This window comes from Betta splendens, chromosome 2 (genome assembly GCF_900634795.4).
Source record: "Betta splendens chromosome 2, fBetSpl5.4, whole genome shotgun sequence".
NCBI classification, from domain to species: Eukaryota; Metazoa; Chordata; class Actinopteri; order Anabantiformes; family Osphronemidae; genus Betta; species Betta splendens.
In genome coordinates, this window is record NC_040882.2 from 25,803,518 (window position 1) to 25,828,216 (window position 24,699).

Below are 24,699 nucleotides of genomic sequence, written 5' to 3' on the forward strand. Positions count from 1 at the left end.
TGAGTAACACACTGATGAGGGAGGACAGCGGAAGGAATGAATGGTCACACACATCATCAGAAAACCTAAAAGCAGTGTTCACACTATGCACCCACCTATTAAACCACTTCGAGGTCTCTCTTTATCCTCACAGAGAAAAGACTGGATTTCATGCAAAGTATAAGATTTCACGTTAAGAACTGAACTGTTAAGAGGATTATTTTTCTCTATCGCCGACGTATGAAAATACCAACATTGCTGAGGGATATTTGTCATCAAATCTGCAGTAGTTTTGTTTCCTCTGCCAAACTGATCTCGGTACAGTCCCAGAAGATCCTGGCACTGAGCCCACTTGTTGTGGACTCGGGATGAAGCCAACGTGGGAACAGGTGCGCGGCAATTTTTACCGAGGATGTCTGCAGCTGAGAGCAAGCTGTGAGCAAACGACAACAAAAGGTACGCGAGGCTCTGATTTCAAGAAGATGATGCCGCAGATAAACACTTACTCTGCATGTGTTCCACTCATCAATCATCCCCATACGTTGGGGATTCGGGGGTAAAAGGGGGGAATCAGCTGCTGGCTTGGTGATTCTCAGATTCCAATAGCAGGTGCTGCTGAATGGGCCTGTGGGCTTGATAGCATCCAGGGTTTTGTGGCTTTTACATGCATGTGCCTGCAGCCGGAAACCAGCGCGTTGCAGCGGCTACAGAAATACCAGCGCTGGAATTAGAGGAGCGACACAGATCAGTCCTGCACGACAGGTTCCCTCATCGATCCCACCTATTATCGCCTGCTGCCTGCCGGCATCGATTACAGATGATACGTTCACACAGTGCTGACCTCCAGCAGCCACAGGTTCAAGCAGCAGCAGTTGGAGGCCTAATGTGCTGTAGCTGTGGCCTACACTCGGTGCTAGTAACAAGAACCTGATTATTACATTCCAACATCCGTCATGTCTTCAGTGCTAAGCTACATGCCGTTAGTAAACCCGTCTACATGTAGTATTACACTACAGCTGCCTCACTACGACTTCACCAATAGTCATGGAGCCACTAAAGACTCGAGGGTCTGAGCATGTGGGTCGAGGAAACAAAAGAAGTATTGATTACGCCTGGCTGCTAATAGCTCCCACATTGTAAACATTTCACCACAGGCCGTCACTGGAGGAAATGTTTCCCAGAAGAAGTGGCAGCCACTGGCACCCATCGATCCCAGAACACAGGAGTGCGCTTTTGGCCCGACGGGGAAAGTGGATGGCGACGACGAAGGGAATCCGTGTCCCCTCGGCTACGAGGCCCATGAACTGGTTCCACAAGATTTACAAAATGCTTTCTGGGCCAGGCTTTCTACCACATACACAAAAGAAAATATGATTAAAGACAGCAAACGCTCTATTTTGGTTTTGGGCAAAACACCAAGTAACACTTCATCTTCTATATAACCAATGACACTTATGTGTCTTGGCACATCTTGGCGGAGACAGAAACACTGGAATCTTCTGCTAGTTTGCTTGTTTAAGGCCATTTGCAGAAACTATATATCGTGTGCACCAGCCTGGACAACTGGGAACGGACACGGAGGAGGACGGTTTATTCTGAGCAGGCAAAAAGGTACAAATCTGACATCAGTGTTTATCAAAATTACCCGGTGTGCAGGGTTGACGAGGGCTCCTCTGGGGACCCAACGCCAGCTGGAGCCTAATCTCCAAACTCACACTGCCACCTCACCAACGCTCAGGAAAAGGAAAGCTGGGACTGCTGGTCATGTGTGTCATTCCTCAAAGGCTCCGTCCACTGGGTCTGTGAACTATTAATACGCTACAGAACTGTATTCTGTGTGTTTTACTGTATGTAGCGTGTGATTGAAAGACGCTGTCTTTATGACTGCACCACAGTCATAATACATTACAATGACGACGCCTGGAATAGTATTGTTAAGGTTTCTTTCAGCACCGTCTCACTGGGACTTGAGCATCACAACAGATGGGCAGAAATCTCATGTTTCCCCCATGTTACTATTTTAGTCTCGAGCCTTGTTCTGCTGCCTGCTTCACAAGTCTGACGCGAGCTCTCTAAGGTCAAAGGCCTCGTCTACTCCGAGGGCACAGGACCATAAACAAGTGGGAAGCCATTTCCTCAACTTCCCCCTTTGTTTGTCGGAGCCGTAGCCGATACGATCTGCGGCATCTCGAAAGAAGCCTTGCGGTTTGGGAAAGGCGCTGAGTGACAGATGAGCTTTGGGAGGCGTCGACCTCGGCTCAGCTGTCGCTCTCTGAGCCTCGCATGTGCCAGAGAGCAGAGCCGGCCTGTCTGCCTGCCCATTCACCCACCTGCATGTCCAGCAAAGCGTGCCAACACCTGGTGGCTGACATGATGGCATAGTGCTGTGTGCAGGCATGTGGCAACTGAGGCCCATAAAGAACCTAAATAAAACAGGTCCAAAGATTTTCAGTGTGTCCAGGGTTCAGGAGCCATGACTTTAGAGGCACAGCCTCCTTCAGTTCTGAGTGCGGAGCAAAGACCAAATAATAAATACTGATAAGAACTAGAACTGCTCCGTAGTTTCTCAAACCACCTACATTCTTTATGTAAAACTAATCACGGAGCAGTACTTTAGTGCCAAAACTCACAAGGCGCTGGAAGAAGCCGGGTTATTAATCGGCCCGTGGAGTTTGAGCCTGGTGTAAGAAAACACTTCAGCAGTATCCTGTAGCCAGTACATCGTAGCTTTGGATCCGGCCCTGATGCAAAAACCCTCCATGACAAAAAGCTTTGGAAAAGTCCTTAGAGAAAACAACGTTAGACTGTGCAGAGTGGAGATGGGAGAGTGGATGGAGGCCGTCGGGCTTGTTTAGGCGAGGACACAGTTAATCTACAGAATAAGTAAATGATCAATAAAAACAGAAACAGTTGCTTATTGATTACATTTGTGCACAAGAAGGAATACACTAAAAAACAAAAGATTAAACTATAAATCTTCAGATCTGCCACCGACAGAATGACCTTGTGGTGCAGACTTCTCCCAAAGCCATAAGACTGTCCCACACTGCAGCATCATCATCATCGTCATGAGGGTCAGCGAGCACAGAGGAGCTCAGCAGCTCAAGCCTCCAGATGGAGCTGCTGCCGGACGCTTTTGGCAAACACTGCAGATCACGGAGGTGCAGCAGCAGGTTGGGTACGTCGCAGCACAGGCAGAGCTCAGCTGCAGTGAAGGGAGTCTACACTGATGGGTACGTTCAGTGTCCGGCTTCGTTTGGTCACATGGACCAAGAGCATCACCAAGCACCAATAGGAACATACCCGCATTTAGCCAGTAGGAGCCGCTGCAGAACATAAAGGGAGCGTGTGATTGCCTCAGTTTATGACTGACGCCTGGAAGCAAAGAATGCTTTGAAGAAGCACCCAAATGGAGGAGGCATCGTCCACGTAGGTGTGTCTGAGCTCGTTGGCGTCCTTCACACACACACGCAAGCACCCGGTAGAACACGTCCATGTCATGGGAGGAGCCGGAGTTTGCTGGCTAGGCGTAATGCATCTAAACAGACACTATGCAGGGGGGTGAGGTGCCATCACTGGGGTTCCCAGTCTGCATTAGGCTTCACTAATGATACAATAACCAGCAAAGTGGTGCAAATGGAGGAGCGACACCAGGCTGCAACACGAGCAACAACGTGCGCAATATGGTAGTCATATCCTATTGACACCCCCGGAGGGGAAGCAGACGCAGAACAGAAGGAGCACTCAGGCCGGGCTTCCACCCCCACCCCCCCCCGCCCCCCGTCATCTGTTTTCTGTTTCACTGGCGCTGTCTTGGCTAAACAGCAGCAGCCGGGACGCCCGTCGTGGCGCAGCTCCAACACTCTCACCTTCTCTAATCCGTCCCCACGCAGCCGATCCCGGAGGCGCAGCGGACAAACACCTGCCAGCGGGGGGTCTGTTCTGCCTGCTACATGCACGGGAGCCAAGGAGGTTCAGGAACAAGGAGGTTCAGGAATAAGAGAGTTTAACACAAAGGGGTTTAGGAACCAAGGAGGTTCAAGAGCCAAGTAGGTTCAGGAAAAAAGAGGTTCAGGAACAAGGAGGTTCAGGAGCCAAGGGGGTTCTGGAGTCAAGGAGGTTAAGGAATAAGGGAGTTTAGACACAAAGGGGTTTAGGAAACAAGGAGGTTCTGAAGCCAAGAAATGTTCAAGGACGGAGGAGGTTCAGGAAAAAGGAGGTTCAGGAACCAAGTAGGTTTAGGAACAAGGAGGTTGAGGACAGGAGATGCTTGGGCTTTTGCAGTACCAACAGAACCTTGGGGGATCCATTTTGTGTCAATGAATTTACAGCAGCAATGTTTCAGGCCAAGCTCATTGACTGGAGCCACTTTTAACAGAGGAGCTCTGGTAATTGTAGTCGAACAGCGAGTGTGAGTGGAGCTTTAAAGACGGCTTTTTACAGCTGGACTGCATTCCAAGTGTGAGCCCTGGGCTTGTGTGAGCTTAGTCGACATCCATCCTCACCGCCGCCTAATTTTAAGGTAAAGTTGTTAATCCTGGTGTTGGCAGCCATATAAATAGGCTGGACATGAGCCACAGTTGTTCTTCAGACAGATCCGGGGAACATTTGGCCAAACAGCATGAATGCTGATACTTAAGGTAATGTGTCTATAAAACGGGCTAAATCAGGAAGTTAGATCATGGATTAAACTTTTCTGCTCCAGTTCACGTGCTGATTTAATTAAAATCATGTATCGTTGCTAATTACACGCAGCGCCTCCATGCTGCAGCCGCCGACTGGACTTTATGAAATAAAAATGCACGAACCGCAGCAGGACGCCTCATAAGCATCAGGCTTCTGGCCCGGTCTGATGATTAGTGTCTCTCTCTGCCCAAACAGAGCCGGGGTTGTTCTCAGCGACACGCTCACGTAATGAAGCGCCGACTTCCTTGCTCCCCAGCGCGCCTGCACGGCCTCTCGGACGGCTGCAGCGCGGGGAGGAAGGAAGGAGGCTGTAAAAGGACATTAAAACGGCTGCAGCAGGAGACGCGGGCCCACCGTTTACCAGCGCCCACTAATGTGGCTCAAGTGTGGCTGATGGGCTCTGCATGCGACAAGCTGTGTGACCGGCCGCTCCAAATCCGAAACCGGGCCTGAACCGTTCAACTGAGGAGTTTTCGAGGCGAGTACCTGCTGGAGTCAGGGCCCTGTTTTTCTATCTGTCCTCACAGTGGATGTACAGAAACCCTGATCTCTGACGCAGTCAAGACACCGTCTTGTTCTAGAGCCTCATGAGAGGATGGTTTGAATGAGCAGGCAGGAGCAGGAACAGAAGCCCACATGAGAGAGTCTGTGATGGAAATCCCTGGGTACACACTGCAAATCAAAGCAAAACCATGTAAGTGTTTTTCCACACACTTTCAGGAGACAGAGAGGAATGGACCCAGACACCAGCGCGCCTCGCTCTCCTGAGAACGTCCAAACTTGAATCGCACGCTGTGGACGAGGACGGAGGAATGCGTGTCGTGTCGTTGGGATCGAGTGAAAAGGTGTCGTGAGATCAGCGCAAAGACAGACGAGCAGACGGTTGGAGATATAAAGCTACGCTGTGTTTTCTGATGGAACGGTGGTGAACCGTTTGCTTTAGGGAACTGAGCCAAACTCCCAACATGATGAGATTCTTCATACACACTTCAAGTGTTTTATTTTGTACATGATAATAAAGAAGCTGCAACCAGAACATGTCACACATTCAAAGGATGCAGCTCACTGATTCTGACCCTTTCAGCTCCGCTCTCATTATAAATACATGAACCATACGGGTCATTAATAATAATTAATAATGTCCAGTGTTGCCTGCATACGGTTCCTACTGGCTCCTAAACAAACCCGTTCTGATGGAGTTACAGGAGCCGCTTTGATGGGAGTTCAAATATTGACTGTTTCCGAGCGGCCTGGGGTTGAAGGGGCGCAGACCTCCCCTGATCCCAGACCTGCTCCACCTGCTGTGGTCACACACACACACACACACACACACACACACACACACACACACACACACACACACACACACACACACACACACACACACACACACACCACGAGCTCGGCTTCGTACTCACACCTCAACCAACAGAACCTCACTGACACGTTCAATATCCTACGACACAAACATGGCTCCGGGCCCGACCTGCTTCACCTGTGAGCACATCTGGAGTCTCAGCGTCCTACAGGTAGAGCCCACGCATCCGTGACAATGAGGGTCAACAGTAAAATTACCCAGAATGCACCCTCCCTCGCCCACGTCCTCACAGCAGACAGAACAGTGAAGCCTTTAGCATCATCAAAGCGCGGCACACAGAGGGCGCACAGTCAACTCTCAGGCGCTGCTATTTTCATGAACCATTTAATGTGGCCTCCGAAGACGTTTTTATAATTTATCATTCTGAAGCGTCGCAGAAAATGCCTCTTTCAGCGCTGCTGCTTGTTTCTGGTGCTCCCGCCAGCTTCAACGCTTCAAAAGACCCCAGTAAATCCTTTCCTCCTCCTCCTCCGCCTGTGTTCGCGGGGCTTTGGTGACCTGTACCTTCTCGTGGGGGATCCGTATCAGCGGCGCACACAGGCTGCTTCGCTTTAACACATTCATTTCTCCGACCCACCAGTCGCCTCTGTGTTCGTCTCCGCTGCTTATTTTGGTCACTTTTTTTTGTCTCACCCGGTCGATAAATCCCGTCAAAAGCTGGAGACCCGAACAGCCTGCTTCCCCGAGCTCCACTCATTGAAACTGGAGAAAAGCCTTTGAGCAGAATAAAGACGCGAATGCCCAGAGCAGAGGAAGGGCTGTGTTGGTGGAGGAAGGGATAAATGTCTCTAGTGACTCAAAGACTGCTCGTAAAAGACAGCTTTGCTCCTAGTTGAAACAGCTCAACGCGTCTTTCATGTAGTGGCTGACAGCAGTGAAGGAGCAGCAAGATTGTTCAGCCCTCGTCAATTACACAATGGTTTATTCCATTTGTCGCCAAAAGAATGGTGATACTTAACGAATCCTGGCACAAAGAGCCGACTGGAGCGACCCGTTATCAGGCTGCACCGACCTGACTGGCCTGTGTCCACATGGGAAACACACAAAATTAATTAAACACGGGGCTCGGGACGGGCCTTGAACACCACCCATTTTCAACATCACTGAGCGGCTGCCGCTCTGCGGCGCGTTGGAGACGTCTGCAAAACCCCATTCATGAGCAATTCGCCTCATTTCAGGTTTCACCGCTGATGTGAGCGTGAACCTACAGTACATTTGTGGGGGAAGCTGACTTGTTGTGGGCTGCCGACATTAACCTCTGTGGCTCATTTTGTCGACTACAATAACAAAATGCCATTTTATTAAGAGAAACATCAGTGTCTGACCAAAACTGTAGCTTCGGGACAAAAGGTCAGAAGCACATTTCCCATGTGACGCTTCTCTGCAGTCCAGAGTATTTTTAAAGAGACATTTAGCTTGTGCCACATGTTTGTCTTGGATTTTGCTTTGGTGCGTTGTGCAACCAGCTTTTATTCCAAATATTTTCATTGTCTGTGGAGGAATCAGAGGTCAAACCCAGAACATGTCAGAGCAATCACACCCCCCCCACCCACAATGCCTCCAGGCGCTGCTCTCTCAGCCGAACGCAATCATTTACTCAACGCCACAGACATAAAATAATGCAAACCAATTAAGACCTTATTTGCTCATATTTGTCAAACTAACCTCAGTTGTGTGTTCAACACAAATCTTAAGGTGACCTGTCTGACACCAGATCTAGAGGGGCATTAGCGGCCTCGGTGCGAACGAGAGAAGTCGTTTCCCCACTTCCTCCCGTGTTGACTTTGGCCAGGCCACGTTAACCTGAGAACAGGCCAGAGGGGAGCAGCGTACCTGCAGCCAGTCAGGGAGGCGGAGAGGAGCAGAAAGAAAAGCACGGCCGATCTGAGGGACCCAGCCAACCACCCAGCAGCTCCCGCACTTCGCCAACGTGCTAACAGAAATAAAACCGTAGGTCTGGAAAACTCCAAAACACTAAATCACCACCGACTCACTGTAACGGCCTCACGTTCCTGCACTGATCTGTAGAGACGAACGCAACAGGACGAAACCTTTGCAGCTCTGACCTTCGCTAGCGGCGACACAGCACGTCAGACGCCGCTAATACGTTATGCTAGCAGCGCTAGCACATGCGTCGCAGCGGCTTTTCGAGCCGGATCCCAAGTCTCTGCTAAGTGGACGAGGCGATATGTTTTTGTTTCACATTAACGGCAGCATCGTTCTAACGCTGCAACTGGATCTGGGTCTGGCAACGCAGATTTACGGTCATGACATTCACAAGCTGGAGCGCCTCAGCTCCTATGGGACGGCGTCGTTCTTTGGTTTAAATCTTGAGTTGCATTGAGTTATGTTGTGTTGGTCCCTGTTCTCGCTCACACGAAACCCACACCCTTATATTAGCGAGATCAGACGCCAGCTGACCCCGGCCTCAGAGCGGCTCCGGGTTCATAGGTGTGAAAGCCAAGCGCGCGCTTTAAAAACAAGCGCCATCTGACTGCAAAGCCACACGTGAGCAGGACTTTGCCTCTCATTTATTTTACAGCATGAAAGAAAGCAGCTCGCGGCGGTCGTCGGAGCTGAAACCCAATAGTCAGTTTGAGCGCCCGCCGGCGTGTTTCTGAACGCCGCTGTGATGTTACACATTCGTCAGGGAGGCAACGACGCCGCCTGACGCTGCAGCAAAGACACACTGTCGTAGGTCCCGTCAGGTCGAATCAGCCTCAGCAGACGTCCACCGAGCCCCCACTCGTCTCCATCATTATTTCCTACGGCTGCTAAAGCGCCGCTAACGCTAAACAGTGGCGGCTCCCGCTGCGAGGACGCTGAGAAGGTCATTGGTTTCGCAGGTCAAGGTCACAGCGATGCGTCGTCACTCATCTTCTGCTCAGAGCTGGAGTCGACGCGATCTCCACCGCGAGCGCTGAATCAGTCACGCCGACGCGCTGCGTATCTGCCCGGGCGACACCCGCGATAACCTTGACCACACACTCCCAGCGTTCCCAGCGTTTACACTGAGCCTGACTGTTACTATCCATCCCTCAGCCTGTCCACGCGCGGAGGAACACGCTCGCTTCGGACTTATGACACAAGAAACTTTGGCTTTCACTCTTTTCAAACAGACTTCTTGTTTATCTCGTAGCTCAAATTTAAAAAAGCCTCAACTAAACTAAAAGCTTCAAACAGATCAGAGCATTTGGTGCATGACCTGCAGTAGCAGAGCATCCCATAATAACAGCGCCACACATTATGTGTGCGTTTTGTGCTCCATCACGCTGCCACCAGGCGCCAAGGTGCGACCTTCTGTGTGAAACGCGCTGCGGCTCCAGCCGTTCTAGAAACAGACCGGAGACGTCGCAGCAACACGTCACGCGCAGCTGGAAGCGGCAGCGACTCACGGGAGGCGGCTCATTAACCTGGACGCACGCGCGGCTCCCAGAGCGTGGAGGCGGTGGGGCTGCTGCTGAGGAGCAACGAGGCCGTCTCCTCTGCCACATTTGGCAAAAACAAAGCATTTTGTTTGCAAGGAAAATATTTAAACTGTGTGCGTGATCCTCTGATTTCCAGTCAGATAACATTTCGTCTCAGCGTGAAACCAGTCTAACTGCATCAGCTGCTCAGCATCATTCTGCAGGGAAAAACACTGAACACAGTACTGATCATTAAGAATTTACAGTTCTTATTAATTGACGACTAAAAATAAATAGAACCATGCAGAGTCGCTCATCTATTTCCCTGGTGATCAGCGATCAGGGATCCGTCCTCCTTTAAGAAAACACAACTTTACCCTTTTCATATTAAGAGGATATTTATGCATCAGTGTCGCAAGCCTGTGCATCCATCCAATGAAACAAGCGGCTACAGCCTCGGTGCCATTCATCATGCTGCCAGAAAAGACACTTTCACCAGCTGTCACACCATATCCAATGAGCGGCCAATTAAATGAGAGCGCACGGCTTGCTGGGTTTCCAGGCTCTGACTGTGGCTCAGCTGATTCGGCCCTCGTCCTCATCGCACGCATGGGGAGCGAGGTGGTCTGTGGTCCGAGCAGACCGTCAGGTGGCCGTTCATGTCCACTGGCCCAGACAGCGCGGATGCACCGTTCCACCGTCAGCGGGTGCACGTTCTGCAGTGACTAAAGTAACTAAAGGCAGAGAGTGCACGGAAACACAGAGCCAAGATGGAGCCTCGCGCTGACGCCTTAATTACAAAACCGCATTCCACACCATTTTTAATATCACAGCCTGTGGAGATAATTGAGAATGAGCGGCTTCAGTGCATTTACTTCATGATTTCATCCTCTTTATTTAGAAACCAGAGACTTCTACAACTTCGCCGCGGCTCAGGTTTCACGAGCTGCAGCGCAGAACGAGGGGTCGTCACGCACGCTGCACGTCTGCGAGGTGCCGTGTCTGCCTGCGTGCGAGCGGGACCGCTCACATGCCTTTCGATCCAGTTGTGACCGGGAGCGTGAGACGGCGGCGCGTGAGACGGCGGCGCGTGAGACGGCGGCGCGTGAGACGGCTGCGCGTGAGACGGCGGCGCGTGAGACGGCGGCGCGTGAGACGGCGGCGCGTGAGACGGCGGCGCGTTTGCCAGCGCTCGCAGCCTCGAACGCTTCTAGGCTGCGTGGCTGGCCAAAGTCAACACGCTCGTGTTTCACCTCACGTTTAGCACACCTTGGAGAAGGGCGGGGCCGGGGGGGGCAGGGGGGCCAGGACCAGGCCGGAACCAGGCGGGGGCCACAGGCGGACTGGGGCACGCCCGCCCGCACCATCTGAAGCCTGAAGGCGGGTGTGAACGGGGACAGTCACCGAACCCTGGGAGCATGAACCAGTCTGAACCGTTTGGCTGTTTGCTGTCTGCTGGAACCAACCTGTCTGCAGGAAGCAACCTGTCTGCTGGAACCAACCTGTCTGCAGGAACCAACCTGTCTGCTGGAACCAACCTGTCTGCGGGAACCAACCTGTCTGCAGGAACCAACCTGTCTGCTGGAACCAACCTGTCTGCAGGAACCAACCTGTCTGCTGGAACCAACCTGTCTGCAGGAACCAACCTGTCTGCTGGAACCAACCTGTCTGCGGGAACCAACCTGTCTGCTGGAACCAACCTGTCTGCAGGAACCAACCTGTCTGCTGGAACCAACCTGTCTGCGGGAACCAACCTGTCTGCTGGAACCAACCTGTCTGCGGGAACCAACCTGTCTGCGGGAACCAACCTGTCTGCTGGAACCAACCTGTCTGCTGGAACCAACCTGTCTGCGGGAACCAACCTGTCTGCGGGAACCAACCTGTCTGCTGGAACCAACCTGTCTTCTGGAACCAACCTGTCTGCTGGAACCAACCTCCTGGTGATGCCCCAGAGGACGCACACATCACCCGTCCAGCCTCTGGACGGACCCCGCTCGCCTCCATCAGTCTTTCCACTTTCAGAAATCGCACGGATCCCTGCCGTCTTCGGAGCGTTATGGATCGCTGGCTTGCTTTCTTTTCTGACTAAACGGCTCTGGAAGTTGAACAGAGGCCACTGCTGCTGGTTGTTGAGTGTGGTAGAATACGAAGACATGCCAGAGCGGGTCCTCAGACCCGGTCCCTCTGCCCGGAGGTCACGTCTGTTCATTTGGCAGCTGATGGTTCACAAATAGCACGCAGCTAAACGGGACGCTACCCGGCCCCTCACGCGCAGCGCTCGAATGAGGCCGCATTAGACGCCCTTAGCATGACAGACACATGTGTCCTCCTGCCGCGGCGCGCACCAGCCTGTTATTACTGGCCTGGCTTCATCTGCAGCGTCTGTTCTCGTTAGGCTGATGGAGAGCAGAGCGGCGGCGCCTGTGCCCCTCATCCCTCGTCCTCCCGGGCGCTGAGCCACAGGCGAACGGCCTGTGGGAAGCACCTCAGGGGTCCCGCTTCCCTTCGCCGGCCGGGAGTTTCCACGCGATGGGCGAGCGACGGCGTCATCGCGCTTTGTTGGTGACTGGAACCTGATGACAGGCGCTGGGAAGTCACGCACGCCATGAAAACATCTGGGGGTGGGACGTTTGTGGGAGGCGGCTGCCTGATGGTGGATGGAAGGAGGCCGGTTGGAGGACGTCAGAGCCCAAAGCCTCAACTACACGCTGAGGAGCCGCAGAAGAAGCCGCGTACGGAGCTGCAGCGGCTCCGCCGGCACAGAGGGTCCCCGTTGTCTGAAGGCTGAGGTTCGGTCAGGGACGGCGGCGTGGGCGAGCGAAGGGAGGTGAACGAGAGCCACAAAGGGCAAATTCAGACGACGACCACTGGGAGTTCACGCCGGTGTCAAAGGGGAGCGGGCGCGTGAGAGCGGCCCGTTGGAGGTCGGGGGTCAGGGCGGCGCGGAGGGGGCGCGATGCGTCACCGATACGGACGCCTCATTTGCATAAACTCACTCACTTCCTGTGAGTCTAAGGCCGCGGCCATGGAGCCTTCAAGCTTCAAGCTTTAGGAGCAGAGACCCAGTTCCTCGCAGCCTCTTCCTGGAGCAAATCCATGTCAGAAAGGCAGCGGGACGATGCTTTTGTTTGTGTGTGGGCTGCACCATCACACACTGATGGAGCCAGTGGATTTACAGGCGTCCTGCTTCGTTCCACACACAACGACAAGCAGTGCTGACGCTCCTCCGGTCCTTCATCCCCGTCAGCTGCTGCCGTGGGGTCTCTCCTCCGGAACCCGTCGTGCCCTCAGGTTAATGTGCAGTGAGAGGACGAGGGCGAAGGCTCCGCCGGTGATGAATCATGGCCATAAACGGCGTCCTGTTCGTATTGGGGTTGAGCAGTGATTTCCACGTCGATGCCCTTTCAGGCAGCGCTCAGGTCTGTCAGAGCCCATCGCAGTGGGCTGCAGGCGGCCGGACCTGCCTCACCGAGGCCAAAGCAGCCGGCGGCGCGGCTACCTGGAGGCCTGCTGCACTCTAACTAGCGCAGTCATTACAGCATTAGGGCGCCTCCCAACACAAACCACACACGGCTTCATGCACAAGCTGTCAGTGATTCATTAGCAGCTGCCCGCTGAGTGGAGGATATCTGAGGGGACTGGACCACTGTAACTGTAGCAGGCCGCTGGCTTTACACGATTAGCCTGAGAAACGCAGCTCCGCCTGTAAAGTGAATCAAATCTGCCAAACAGATATTACTGCATCTGCTTCTGATTTTGTTTTGAAATCTGAAGACATAATACGCCGTTTAAACGGCCCCGCGGCCCCTCGTGCGTGTTTGGTGGGAAAACAAAGGCCGCGACGTGACAAGGTGTTTGCTCAGGAGCACTTCGGCCGGCGATGGGCTGCCAGGCGCGGTGAGGGAGCTGCACCCGTGGGCGAGCGAGGGCGAGCTTGTAGTAGCTTGTAGTCGCTCAGAAGCCAGAACCAGAGCTGGACCGACGGGCGGCGCCAGTGAAAGCTCTCCTTCATTAACAGAGACGTACGTGAGCGCAGATGAAACGCGCGTTCTGTCACAGCGAGTTTCTCAGTTAAAGACGACAAACTTCATCTGCTTCAGATCTGACTTGGAGGACGTGTCCCGGCTGCGGCCCGTTGCTCCGTCTGCGCAGGCACTCCGTCTTCTTTGACAGCAATAAAGGGAAGACTGTGAAAAGCACATTATCGTCCTCCCTCACAGAAGAAAAGCGGCCGTCTCCTCCTCCGAGCGCAGGATAAATATTGAGTGAACCCATTCAACATTCGTGGCGCATAAAGAACGCCGGCCTGGAAGCGCAGCACGACGCTGCACGAGCGGAGCCACGTAGACACGCCGCGCATGTCGCCATATTTCAAAAACAAATCAAGAAGCGCCGAACACAAGCCCGTCTCCAGAGGCCGCGGCGCCGCCCGTTTCCAGGACCGCGCGGTGCCGCCTTTGTTGCAGCGGCGTCACGCTTCATTTGACCTGAAATGTTCTCGTTGCTTCAGCTCTGCCCTTTACAGTAATGCGGTGGGAGACAAATAGCAGCCATATGATGGAGATCAGAGAACAGAGAGCGATGATTGTGAGCTCCTCATTATGGTTCATTCCTCCAGATCTTCTGGCTCATTAATTCAGGCATTCGCGACTGATAAACCACGACTCATTCATGGGCACCGCTCTGGATGTGACTGAGCCTCGTCCAGGACTCACGTCAGCTTCAGAGGGCGGCCATGATGCTGCTCTGCTCCGGCCGTCTCCTGGAGGTGATTACACTGACGGGTCCCGTTCCCGGCTCCAGACCGACTCATCAGTGGACCCCGTGCCGGGTCTGGACCCCGTGCCGGTCCCGGACCCCGCGCCGGTCCCGGTCCTGGACCCCGCGCCGGTCCCGGACCCCGCGCCGGTCCCGGACCCCGCGCCGGTCCTGGTCCTGGACCCCGTGCCGGGTCTGGACCCCGCGCCGGTCCCGGTCCTGGACCCCGCGCCGGTCCCGGACCCCGTGCCCCACGGCCGCTCCACGCGAGGCTCGTCTGGAGATGCTGCCGATTGGAGCGCTGGCGTGTGATTTACAGGAGACGGACGACGACTCCAGGACTGGTTTGGTCCCTTTGAAGGCTGCCGAGCTTCTGGCTTGATAAGCTTTGCTATTCTGGAAACTGGTTATCAGTGAACTCGTAAACACACGGAGCTCAAATGGTTTCCACATGTAGATATTAAAATCAGGCACCTAAAGCGATTCACACAATCGCTGCTTGCTTCAGGTCACGGCTCAGCCTGCAGCTGTTCAAACCTTTGTTTAGTTTATACTGGGGATTTTCTTTAATGATAATGAACAATAATTATAATAAACGAATCTTCTGTCGGACACGAGAAGAACCCTAAACAGGAAACAACATTAATCAGCTTATTAAAACCATCTCAGTCCACGCAGACTCTGAGGCTCTGCTGCTTCTCTTCCACATCAGTGACATCAGTAAATCTGCGATGCCCTGAATTCCTCAACCTTGACTCGGACCCAGAGCGATGAGGCTGCTGAGCGGCGCTGCAGGAATAAAGGTTACCATCTACTGGTGGGAGACGAGCACTTCACGTGGCTTCATTCTCCAAATGCACGCAGACAGACAACACGCGAGTCAAACAACCTCTCAGCGCCTCTATGTATAGACGCCTGTTAAATAGCTTCCTTTCTGTTCAGCGCAATAGTCGCTCAGCTGTCTGCATCCTTCACGCCACGCGGCCCCGAACGATCACGGCTGAGAGTCAAGTGTCACGGCTGCAATGAAATCAACTGCAGCCCGATCACAAAGTTCTCATCCACTCCGTTAAAGCGCCAGCGTCGGTGCGCGCGTCCACGGGTCGCTGCGTAAAGGCGCGTGTCTTACCAGGAGGACAGTTGCATTCAGGGGACGCCTGCCTGGCGGTGCGGATCTTCACTAGGTGTTCATAGGAGCGCTGAAATAAAGAAACACGCCTGTTCATTGAGACGCACGGCTGATCGGTCCGCGGCCAATTAAGACGCTCAGAACCGCTGAGTTCGTACCTGGGAGAGCAGCTCGTCCAGTCGCTGTTCAATCAGCGCGTTGACGTCCTCCGTGGAGAAGCCGGGCGCGCGTGCGAAGCCGCGCTCTGCCCGCACGCTCTCCAAATCCGCCACGCGGGTCTGGATGTCAGCGGTGTACACGCCGAGGTGGACGCAAAAGGCGAGAGACGCCACCGAGCACAGGGACGAGATGACGTTCAGCGCCGTGGTGCGGCAGTGCTGTCGCCGGTGCGGCGCCGCTTGTTTCTCCATGTTTTCCACGCACTTAGACGCTCCTCTCGCCTCCGCGGTGTCCATTTATCTACAAGTGCGCGCGCCGCTGGGAGCGAACTGCATCTGGCGCCGAGTCACGAGCGTGTGGCGCACCGTTGCGCGCGAGCGTGTGGCTGCGACGCGGCGCTCACGCACAGTGGCTTTGCGGCGGGAGCGCTGGTTCTGGTTCTGGTTCTGATGGGAGCGCTCCAGCCAACGCGACTCAACCTGTCTGACGGCGGCTACGGGCTCCTGCAAACTTGTTGCCGCGAGCCTCGCGCGGGGAACGGCTGTGACGCGCAGTGAACGTGGACGGAGGCACTGGACGCACGGAAGGCAGCGCGCATGTGGCGCACGCAGCGTTGCCGCTCGCAGCTTTTTCCACGGTGCAGCCACGCTCCCCCTCATTAAGGCAACAACACGCCTCCGATCTGTCCCCGCTGATTAACATAATTTATTGACCTCCTCCTTTTGCGCTCCCACAGTCGAGTTCCATTCCCACTGGTTGACATGAAGTGCAGTAGTTATGAAACGGCGAAAGGCGCTGGATGCGTTTTGAATTTGATAATTCCATGCAAAGACATCGGGAGCGGTTTATTTCCATTTACTGTATTGCATTACAACGGTGACGGCTCTTCGGTCGCGTTAATTCCTGGATTGGTTGTTCGAGGTCCTGAACTGTAAAACACAATGACCTGAGGTCATTGACCTGAGACCGGAGCAGCGCTGGCAGCGGGGCGCCTGTTGCGTCCGGCGACTCTACTGTCCTCTAGAGACCTTGGTGCCGTGATGGTCGTTATTTCTATGGTGCAGTTAGTTACGATCACAAGAGAAAACTGGCAAAATGCATCCACAGACATTTTCCAACGTTCTCTTCCTATTTCACAGCACTTTGGAAAGCTGGTCGACACGCTGGTATTTACTGGGGTTTGGCGCCCCCTTCTGGCTCTCGTGCGTATCAGTACCAGTTTCCTGTTTCTTCGTTTTAATGCTGAAATGTCAAATATAAGTGATGCGCTTCTCCTTTACGCGTTGTGAATGAAGCTATTTAATGATCACTGAAATCACGTGATGTGTTGCTCTACATCGCTCACTCTGATTAGGAAGATGTTTTAGAGGAGACAGCTTTTCATGTGCACAAATTCTTAATGAGACTTTAAATATCCATAAGCCTTCTGTGACGCTGACTGGTCATTCTGAGGCTCTTTTGCATTTTAATGCTTGCCTTCACTTAGTGAGTGCATCCATAAAACCAGCAGAATATTTGTTTACCGTTTAACGTGTGTCAGCAGAAATATGCTGATCAGCCACATCATGGTCGTTTTAAAGTTGCTGTGCGGCGTCGGCAGGTTTCAGGACGCAGCTCAGAATTCCAAACAATAGAAATGCAGCGGAGACGTGAATGCGTCAGTCCACAATAACTGAAGATGAAAAGACACAACAAATTCATGGTAAATACAGAAACGGGATTTTAATGATGAGGTAGTTATAAAATAAAACAGAACTTGACTGACATTTGCTTCACTCTTGTAAAGTCAGGAGAAACTCGTCCACGTGTTTAGGATTGATAGGAATTTCTTCCATCACTGTTTCTTTAAATGTTGTTTCATGTTTTACGCTTGTTACTATATTTTAGTGTAAAATCAATGAAATGTAGACTAATCTTTTTAATCTGATTAAATGAGAGGTGGCGCATGTTTAAAACCATACTATGAACATTAGTTATTGTTCTCTTTACGCGAGTTTTTCCATCTAGTGTGTCACAATAAGTCAACCTATGAAATAAGTCGTGTTGAGCGTTAGGGCGCCGCCTAGTGGCAGGAGCCTTACTTTATTATGTGAATTATTGTTTATTAATCCGTCTTTAAAGCCTCCGTCACTGCAGCCGTCAACCAGTCAGTACATTTCGCTCCCTTCACTTTGCGGCGCGTACGCGTGCGCGCGCACGTCTGCGGGTTAAAGCTCCGGGCCGTGACTGCAAAGTGACACATGGGCGTCCGTGCAAAGCGCAGCGCCCGACCGCACCTCGCATCAGAGACAAAACCGGGCCAAACGGAGCGTCATCCCGCTAAATGGTTTTGCATCTGCGATTTCTGAGAAGGAGCCGCAGCGCTTTGCGCACAAATCCCACCGAGCGCTCACGGTCCGTTTTACGCGCCAGGAAAGCGCGTCCCCGCCTTGACAACCGGACGCATCAGAAATAATCCAGTTTATTTTTAGACTCGCTGGCTCGGGCCGCCGCGAGCTCCTGTCGCCCGTCACGCGCGCGCGTCCCTCCGGTCAATAATTCATATGCTGCGCCTGCAGCGGGCAGTGCGGCGGCCGCGGCCTCGACGGACGCAGCGGGTGGCGATGCAGCGGCGAAGCCCCGGGACGCGCGGCGCGCGGCGGGACGCCTCGCGACGAGCCGCCGCCGTGAGGTGAGGTCGCGTTTGCTGCCGCGTAGTTACGCCGTTCGGGGCTTTTCCGGACGCGGACGTGCAGGTAGTTGGGTGTTTTCTTTTAAATCTTACCTTCATCTTCAGCCTAAAGGTACGTTCAGAGGATGCGAGCTGTATCTGGAGTTTGACGCTTGAACTATAGTCAACTTTAAACTCAAACGTCACAGAACTTGTTTTGATTTGACTGTTTTGCTTTTTCTTTGATAACTTTAAAGGCTCCGTGTTAGAGTTTTTCTTGTTCAGCTCCACACAAACGGTTGAGCCTGTGTAATATAATCTGACCAGCGTCCAGACGTGGGCCTCCATGACCACAGAGTACCAGGACCGGTTCCTGCCTCCCTGCTGCCACAAGGCAGTGATCACGACCCAAACGCAGAGGAACCGCTTTCACCCCCTGAGGGGAACGAGCCACGACGTCTCCACCTACAGGTGAGCGCCGCCGCTTCAGGGTGACGACGGCGAAGCAGCGGTCACAACAGACCACCTTCTGTTTCAGGTCCGTTTATGTGACCCACAGACACTTAAAGCAGCCCAAGGCCCCGGATCCGACGGCGCCGCTGCCGTCGGCGCCGCCCACCGTCCGTCAGAGCTGCAGCAGCGCTGCACGCGGTTCGAAGGCCGCCGGCTACACGTCCGTGTACAGGAGTAAGTGGCTGCGGCGCCGTCAGGTCGGTGCATTCAGATAGAACCTCTAATCCTGCTCTCTCTCACAGAGGACTTCCAAGCGTGGAACGCAAACGGGCGGCGGTGGTGCAGGACGAGCGAGAGCCACAAGGACGCCGCTCAAACCGAGCTCGACTCCGAAGACGCCGCCGACAAGAAGGAGCGGCCTCCATTAGAAAGCATCACCAGCTACAGGTCCGACTACGTGGCCCACCCGCTGCCCCCCAGAGCGACCCGGAGGCCCGTTCACCAGGGTCCAAGGCCCGTTTCACAGCCGGGTCCAAGACTGGGTCCAGAGCCGGTGTCACAGCCGGGTCCAGGGCCCGTTTCACAGCCGGGTCCAGGGCCCGTTTCACAGCTGGGTCCAGGGCCGGTGTCACAGCCGGGTCCAAGGCTGGGTCCAGAGCCGGGTCCAGGGCCCGTTTCACAGCTGGGTCCAGGGCCGGTGTCACAGCCGGGTCCAGGGCCGGTGTCACAGCCGGGTCCAAGACTGGGTCCAGAGCCGGTGTCACAACCGGGTCCAGGGCCCGTTTCACAGCTGGGTCCAGGGCCGGTGTCACAGCCGGGTCCAGGGCCCGTTTCACAGCTGGGTCCAGGGCCGGTGTCACAGCCGGGTCCAAGACTGGGTCCAGAGCCGGTGTCACAGCCGGGTCCAGGGCCGGTGTCACAGCCGGGTCCAAGACTGGGTCCAGAGCCGGTGTCACAGCCGGGTCCAGGGCCGGTGTCACAGCCGGGTCCAAGGCTGGGTCCAGAGCCGGGTCCAGGGCCCGTTTCACAGCCGGGTCCAAGGCTGGGTCCAGAGCTGGCAGGACCCACGTGCCCAGCTTCTGATGGAGCCAATGAGCTTTTTCAGCATTTCCACAACTGCTCCCTTCAAAGCAAGTTCCACGGCGTGAGACAAGGCGACGCAGAACCCACGTTCCTGTCCACGACACACGCACACTTCACCGCGCACCAGTGCCAGCGCTTCAGGCCTGCGCTGCCTCCCGTGAGGCCCACGGGCGGCAGCAAGGAGCCTCTTCAGACCACCACCATGAGGGCCGAGGACCCGGAGCCCCGGCACAGCCTCCACTGGGGGTGTGGACCGGCGCCTGGACTCAAGCCCGAGTCCAGAACCTCCAGCCTCAGCTTCAAAACCAGCAGGACGGCAGCGTGCACCGGCGCCGACCCGGCCCGGCGGCCCGCTGCCTTCAGGAGCGAGTCCAGGATGTGCTGGTCCACCAGCCTGGACGGAGGCGGCACCAGGCCTGAGGGGGACCGGGGCGAGGAGCCGGCTCAGGCCCAGCGCTTCATCAGCTGCGTGGTCTCCAGAAGCAGCCGAGGCTGCAGATGAAGCTGCGTCACGTCTCCTCAGGCCGTTTTCTACTAATAAAGACAGTCATAGTACTCAGATTACGTAACAGCAGCTATTTTTAATACTTCCACTCAGAGTTATGTAACTCCTATTATTGAAGCTGGAGCGTTTTCACTGAAAGCTGCTGCTGAGGACGTATGGACAAACGTTACATATTCACTCGCTGGTCACTTTTAATCCAACACGGCGACTATTGGTTCACCTGTGAGGATTTCTCCGTTTTAAGCTGATCAGTCGTTTTGTCGCCTACAGAACCACATCTGTGTAACCAACAACAACCAACAAAAAGTTAAAATCATCAATCAAGTCATTTTTATTAAAAAAAATACCAGGACTGGGCCACATGCTGAAGGAGAGAACTAGTCAAACTCAAATATATTTACATTATATACACAACTGGTTCTTAAAAAGGCGTATTAAAAATGCATAGCAGCATAAACACAACGTTGGCTCCAGTGCTAACACAAACAACAGGGCACGACGACCCGTCCACCGTTCGGTTCTCTCCCAGCTAAAGGGACCACCGTCCCCAAACCTCCACTGGCTGCAGTCAGTCGTCGGGGAAGTGGATGTGCTTATTCGCCTCCTTCGCTCGGGCCATGATGATTTTCTCTGCTTTGGAAATCAGCTGGAGTTGGACAAGACAAGGAGACGTTGCATTTGGTTTTGGGGGTTTGGAGGAGAGGCACCAATTTAATGGAACAGATAAGAGATTCTAACCATGTGTTTCCATTTCAGTGTATTGAGGTTTGTGTTACACCGTCATCCACTGTAAACCAAGTGTTCCTGTGTGAAGCCTCACCTTCTCCGTCCCTCGCTTCTTCTCCCTGGGGCGGTTCAGCTTGCCTTGTCGGTCCACTAGGATCTTCTGCCAGTACCTTTGTTCTTGGTCACCTATGAAGGCAAAGCAACAGATTTTATAATGTTATGTCAGAAAGCTAATTATTGCCCTATCAGTGAGTGAGTGCTTCTATACAGCCTTCTGAAAACCTTTGGTCGCCGTTCCAATGAATTATTTTCACCATCATCAATTATGAAAAGCAGCTCAGTCGTCCTCTCCTCAGACTGCGGCTACAATATCATTGCCCAGGAGGATGACACACATGATGAGCGCGTCGTCAGTGAAGCCACGTACCGGACAGGATCTCCAGTTTCCAGCTGTGCTCCCTCTGCAGCTCCGCTCTGGCGTCGCTCACGGCTTTGGCCTCTTCTGGGCTGTGGAAGCGCACGTGGCCCTCGGCGTCTCCCTCCAGGATGTCCACGTACACCACCGCTGATATTTTGCCCAGAGCGTCCTGCACACATGCCAACACACGCCGAGCGCTGTAGTTTATGGCGTAGCTCAGCAGTCAGGATGCAGCAGCGGAGGTTTACTGTACTTTGACAAACTTCCTTCCAGGCAGAGGTTTGTTGTCCGTGATCTTCACGATGACGCCGCTGGTGAACTGAGGACCAGAGTTGACCGCTTTCTCATTTTTGTCGCTCTTCTCACCTTCATGCAGAAATAATTATATTAACATCCCCCCACACAAGCCTGAATGTTTCAGATCATTAGGTTGTTTTCATGTGGATGATCTTTACTCGAATTCCAGGACAAAGGCGTTCTCTTAATTGTCCCAACATCTTTTTGTGTTATCTAAAACCATTTTTTTCTCTTTGAATCAAGCAAAGTACAATAAAAATTCAAAATAAAAGTGTATGTATTTCATGTTAGACCTCATGTTTGCCTGAACTGGAGCTACTGGGACAAGTGGACACAACTCACCGTGTTCATGTTGAGCGTCGTTGTTGGTGTCCATCGGACCGTGATCCCCTTTGACGTTTATTTTATTCATGCACTTTTTCAGGGAGGCCATGCTGCGCTTCTGCAGGGTCAGATATTCTTGCTTCAATTTGAGCCACTGTTTCCTTCAGACAGAGAAAAGAGAAATCAAGCGCTTGAGGTCAGAGGGGGATTTTAGTTTTGATTCCATGATGCAAAATGGGGAAAAAACAAGACGTTGGCTCTAACTTTGACAGAACCCGGAGTGGGATGACTTCCTCCCCTATTTTTAGCTTCTCTTTGTGTTTCTTTTTTCTCTTCCTCTTTGCTTTGGCCATTGAATCGTCTCCGTTTTCTTTCCCTTCTTCGTCACCTTCCCCCGTGTCACTTTTCGCAGGCTCAGCTAGAAGGTGAAAAGCAGAGTTAACACAACGCCTCATCGTTGCATTGTTAGATTGAAGCGACGTCTGGGATCACGTACCAGCCATTAAGACTTTCTGCTTTTCTCCACACTCACTCGTTTTGCGTATCTTTGACGGGACTTCGCTTTCTGACGCCTGTGACCGTCGTCTCTTTTTCTCCGACAGTTTGACTGTACTCCGAGCACCGGCAGCCGCAGATTCTGCCGAGCGCTTCCTCTTTGGTTCCGACACCTCTGCTTCCATCACCTGCTCTTTGGTTTCTTCAGTCGACATCGGTACTGTGGCCCCTTCTTTCTTTTTCTTCTTCTTCTTCTTTTTCTTTTCTTCTTCTTTTTCTTCACCTACAAAACATAAATGTGAATTAAGTCACTTCCGAGCAGGTGAAGCGAAACATATTTTTTAAATCCAAATAATTCCTACCTGACGGATGGTTGTCAGCTGGAAAAGGAATTGGTTTCCTGCTTTTTGTCTTGGGGAAAATCCCAGGCTTCCTAGGAGCATCTTCGGGGGGGTTGTTCAGCATCTGTTGCAAACATCAAAATTTCCCTTGTGTTTCTTTTTCCTGCCAAATGGAAACTGGACTGACATGAATCACTGTCACATGTTTCAGGCAATACCTCAATGGCTTTCTGGGCTTCTTCCTCCTTCTCAAACTCGACAAATGCAAAGCCTTTGGGGTCTTTAGTAGAGTTGTATCTGGGGATGCTGATGTAAACCACATTCCCACATTTTGTGAAGACCCTCTCGATCCAGCTGTGGCTCACGTTCTTAGGCAAAAGTTCCTTGTGCAAAAGAGAAACAAAAATTTGCTTTACTTGGCAAACAAAAAAAAATTTTGGAAAAGTAATAAAAAACGTTAACAAAATCAAAAGCAAAAAAGTGTGTCCACACTAAGAGGCCTACAAGTAATGTACAGTGAGCAAGAAAGGCAAAGGCCATAGTGTTTCAAACTCTCTAGGTGTTTCCTGTAAAATATTTTAAAAGCTCTTCTATAAAGCTCTTCTTACCACATAGACTGTGCGGCTGTCTACATCACTCGGTACATCTGAAATTGGCAGCCGACGCCGGACTTTGTTTCCCTCCAGATTAACCTACAACAAACAGGGGCTTAATATTTTCTGTATTGAATGGGACACAAAATTAGACAAAATCCATGAATGTAGTCCAGCTATTATGGGTTTATGTACAATACCTGAACCACAGATGAATTTTTCAGAGCCCTCGCTATCAGCTTGGTGTCAGTCGTCAGCTTTTTCATTCGATTAAAGCTCGCCAGCACAGAAATGTCGACGTCTGAGACACAGTGGAAAAATGACATGTAACACACGGGTTGGGATCATTCAAGAAACCAACATGAAGCTGCAAAACGGGTCTTCACAGCCGCTCTGCTACAGCATTCAAAATGGAAAGCACTTACAACCTGGTTGTATTGAACCAGAAGAAAAGGTCTAAGCAGCCTGTTTTAGAAAAGCACCCGCGCTCATCAACTCACTGCATCGCACGTTTATTTTTATCAGTGGGCAAGAAACAGACTGCCCCAAAAACTTTGCGAAGCTACACACGGAACCGAGGCTTTTCACTGTGTGTATGTGGGATGCTAAGTTCCTTACATCCATCATCTGAGTCGTCTATGAGCTTTCTCAGAAACCGGTCCTTGTGGAGGTTCACGTCTCCGAACCAGAACTCCACCTGCTTCTTCACGTCTCCCAACAGCTGTTTGACGCGCGAGCGCTTCTTCTTTTCCGTCTCCTTGTTCCTACTGCTGCTTTGGGCAGCAGAGTCTCTCTCTTTGTCGGTCATCCTAACAGGGACACATCAGCGCACAACAGCATAAAGCATCTTTACCCACGGAACACTACAGGTTGGACCACATGAGAGAGTTTATATCGACGCATAACTGACATTAGTTGGTAAAACACGTTTTCGCACCTAACAACTTCTATCTATGCTGCTAGTGCTTGTTTAGCTGCTTAGCAACCGTTAGCATGAGAGTTCGCGGGTCCTGGAGTTTTAAAATTGCTGCAGCTGCGACCCTGGAATCTCATCTCGGTGTCCAGCTGAACCAGCAGTTCGCAGAACCGAACCCACCTGATGCGAGGACACGGCGCAGGCTGACGGTTAACACGCGCAGAACGACCAAACAGCAGCCGGCTGCCGAACTTGCAAACGGCACTAGTTCGTTCTAGGAAGCGTCGCAGAGCAATTACGTCATGTCACACAACTTCCGTCGACGGACTGCAAAATAAAAGGGATGTGCATTTTAATCTGTACGAACATTTGTAAATAAATAGTCAGAAATAAACTAAACTA

General features: G+C 52.6%; 3 protein-coding genes across 8 annotated transcripts in view; 1 reads left to right on the forward strand and 2 right to left on the reverse strand.

Annotated features, from left to right (window-relative positions):
• The window catches only part of LOC114868150 (collagen alpha-1(XXV) chain), a 101,086-nt gene extending 84,775 nt beyond the window's left edge, over nucleotides 1–16,311 (reverse strand). The window contains exons 1-2 of the mRNA XM_029171566.3: nucleotides 15,496–16,311; nucleotides 15,338–15,407 (exon numbers count right to left, since the gene is read on the reverse strand). Of these exons, the coding sequence (XP_029027399.2) occupies nucleotides 15,338–15,407; nucleotides 15,496–15,792 (367 nt within the window). The 5' untranslated portion in view covers nucleotides 15,793–16,311. The remainder of the gene's footprint in view (nucleotides 1–15,337; nucleotides 15,408–15,495) is intronic.
• A 1,166-nt stretch (nucleotides 16,312–17,477) lies between these two features.
• Nucleotides 17,478–20,243, forward strand: LOC114868571 (translation initiation factor IF-2-like). 5 transcript variants are annotated; one of them, XM_041073332.2, is made up of 5 exons: nucleotides 17,478–18,167; nucleotides 18,474–18,617; nucleotides 18,706–18,833; nucleotides 18,902–19,244; nucleotides 19,641–20,243. In XM_041073332.2, exons 1-5 carry the CDS (start codon nucleotides 18,040–18,042, stop codon nucleotides 20,182–20,184), a joined length of 1,287 nt encoding a protein of 428 aa, XP_040929266.1. In that variant the 5' UTR covers nucleotides 17,478–18,039; the 3' UTR covers nucleotides 20,185–20,243. The 5 variants fall into 5 exon arrangements, with proteins under 5 accessions (XP_040929266.1, XP_040929268.1, XP_040929269.1 ...); XM_041073334.2 differs by having other exon boundaries at nucleotides 17,482–18,279; nucleotides 18,685–18,833; XM_041073335.2 differs by having other exon boundaries at nucleotides 17,482–18,231; nucleotides 18,685–18,833.
• Nucleotides 20,244–20,494: 251 nt separating this feature from the next.
• On the reverse strand, nucleotides 20,495–24,637 carry larp7 (La ribonucleoprotein 7, transcriptional regulator). Of its 2 annotated transcripts, none has more exons than XM_029171960.3 (13): nucleotides 24,478–24,637; nucleotides 24,000–24,190; nucleotides 23,582–23,682; nucleotides 23,397–23,480; nucleotides 23,007–23,171; nucleotides 22,810–22,912; nucleotides 22,485–22,730; nucleotides 22,217–22,370; nucleotides 21,971–22,113; nucleotides 21,585–21,697; nucleotides 21,341–21,500; nucleotides 21,008–21,099; nucleotides 20,495–20,833 (listed from the first exon to the last, which is right to left on the reverse strand). In XM_029171960.3, the coding sequence occupies exons 2-13, from the start codon at nucleotides 24,187–24,189 to the stop codon at nucleotides 20,756–20,758; spliced, it is 1,629 nt and encodes a 542-aa protein (XP_029027793.1). In that variant the 5' UTR covers nucleotide 24,190; nucleotides 24,478–24,637; the 3' UTR covers nucleotides 20,495–20,755. The 2 variants fall into 2 exon arrangements, with proteins under 2 accessions (XP_029027793.1, XP_029027785.1); XM_029171952.3 differs by having other exon boundaries at nucleotides 22,449–22,730.
• Nucleotides 24,638–24,699: the final 62 nt, after the last annotated feature.

Excerpts from the sequence above, each read along its gene's own strand:
- LOC114868571 (XM_029172328.3), top strand. The coding sequence starts at position 18,040 with ATGCTGCGCCTGCAGCGGGCAGTGCGGCGGCCGCGGCCTCGACGGACG. Across the intron at positions 18,618-18,684 it reads CACGACGTCTCCACCTACAG|GTCCGTTTATGTGACCCACA; the intron begins GTGAGCGCCGCC and ends CTTCTGTTTCAG. Across the intron at positions 19,245-19,640 it reads GTGTCACAGCCGGGTCCAAG|GCTGGGTCCAGAGCTGGCAG; the intron begins GCTGGGTCCAGA and ends GCCGGGTCCAAG.
- larp7 (XM_029171952.3), bottom strand. The coding sequence starts at position 24,189 with ATGACCGACAAAGAGAGAGACTCTGCTGCCCAAAGCAGCAGTAGGAAC. Across the intron at positions 23,172-23,396 it reads ACAGCCGCACAGTCTATGTG|GAACTTTTGCCTAAGAACGT; the intron begins GTAAGAAGAGCT and ends CTTTTGCACAAG. Across the intron at positions 21,698-21,970 it reads CGACGCTCAACATGAACACG|GTGAGAAGAGCGACAAAAAT; the intron begins GTGAGTTGTGTC and ends TTCTGCATGAAG.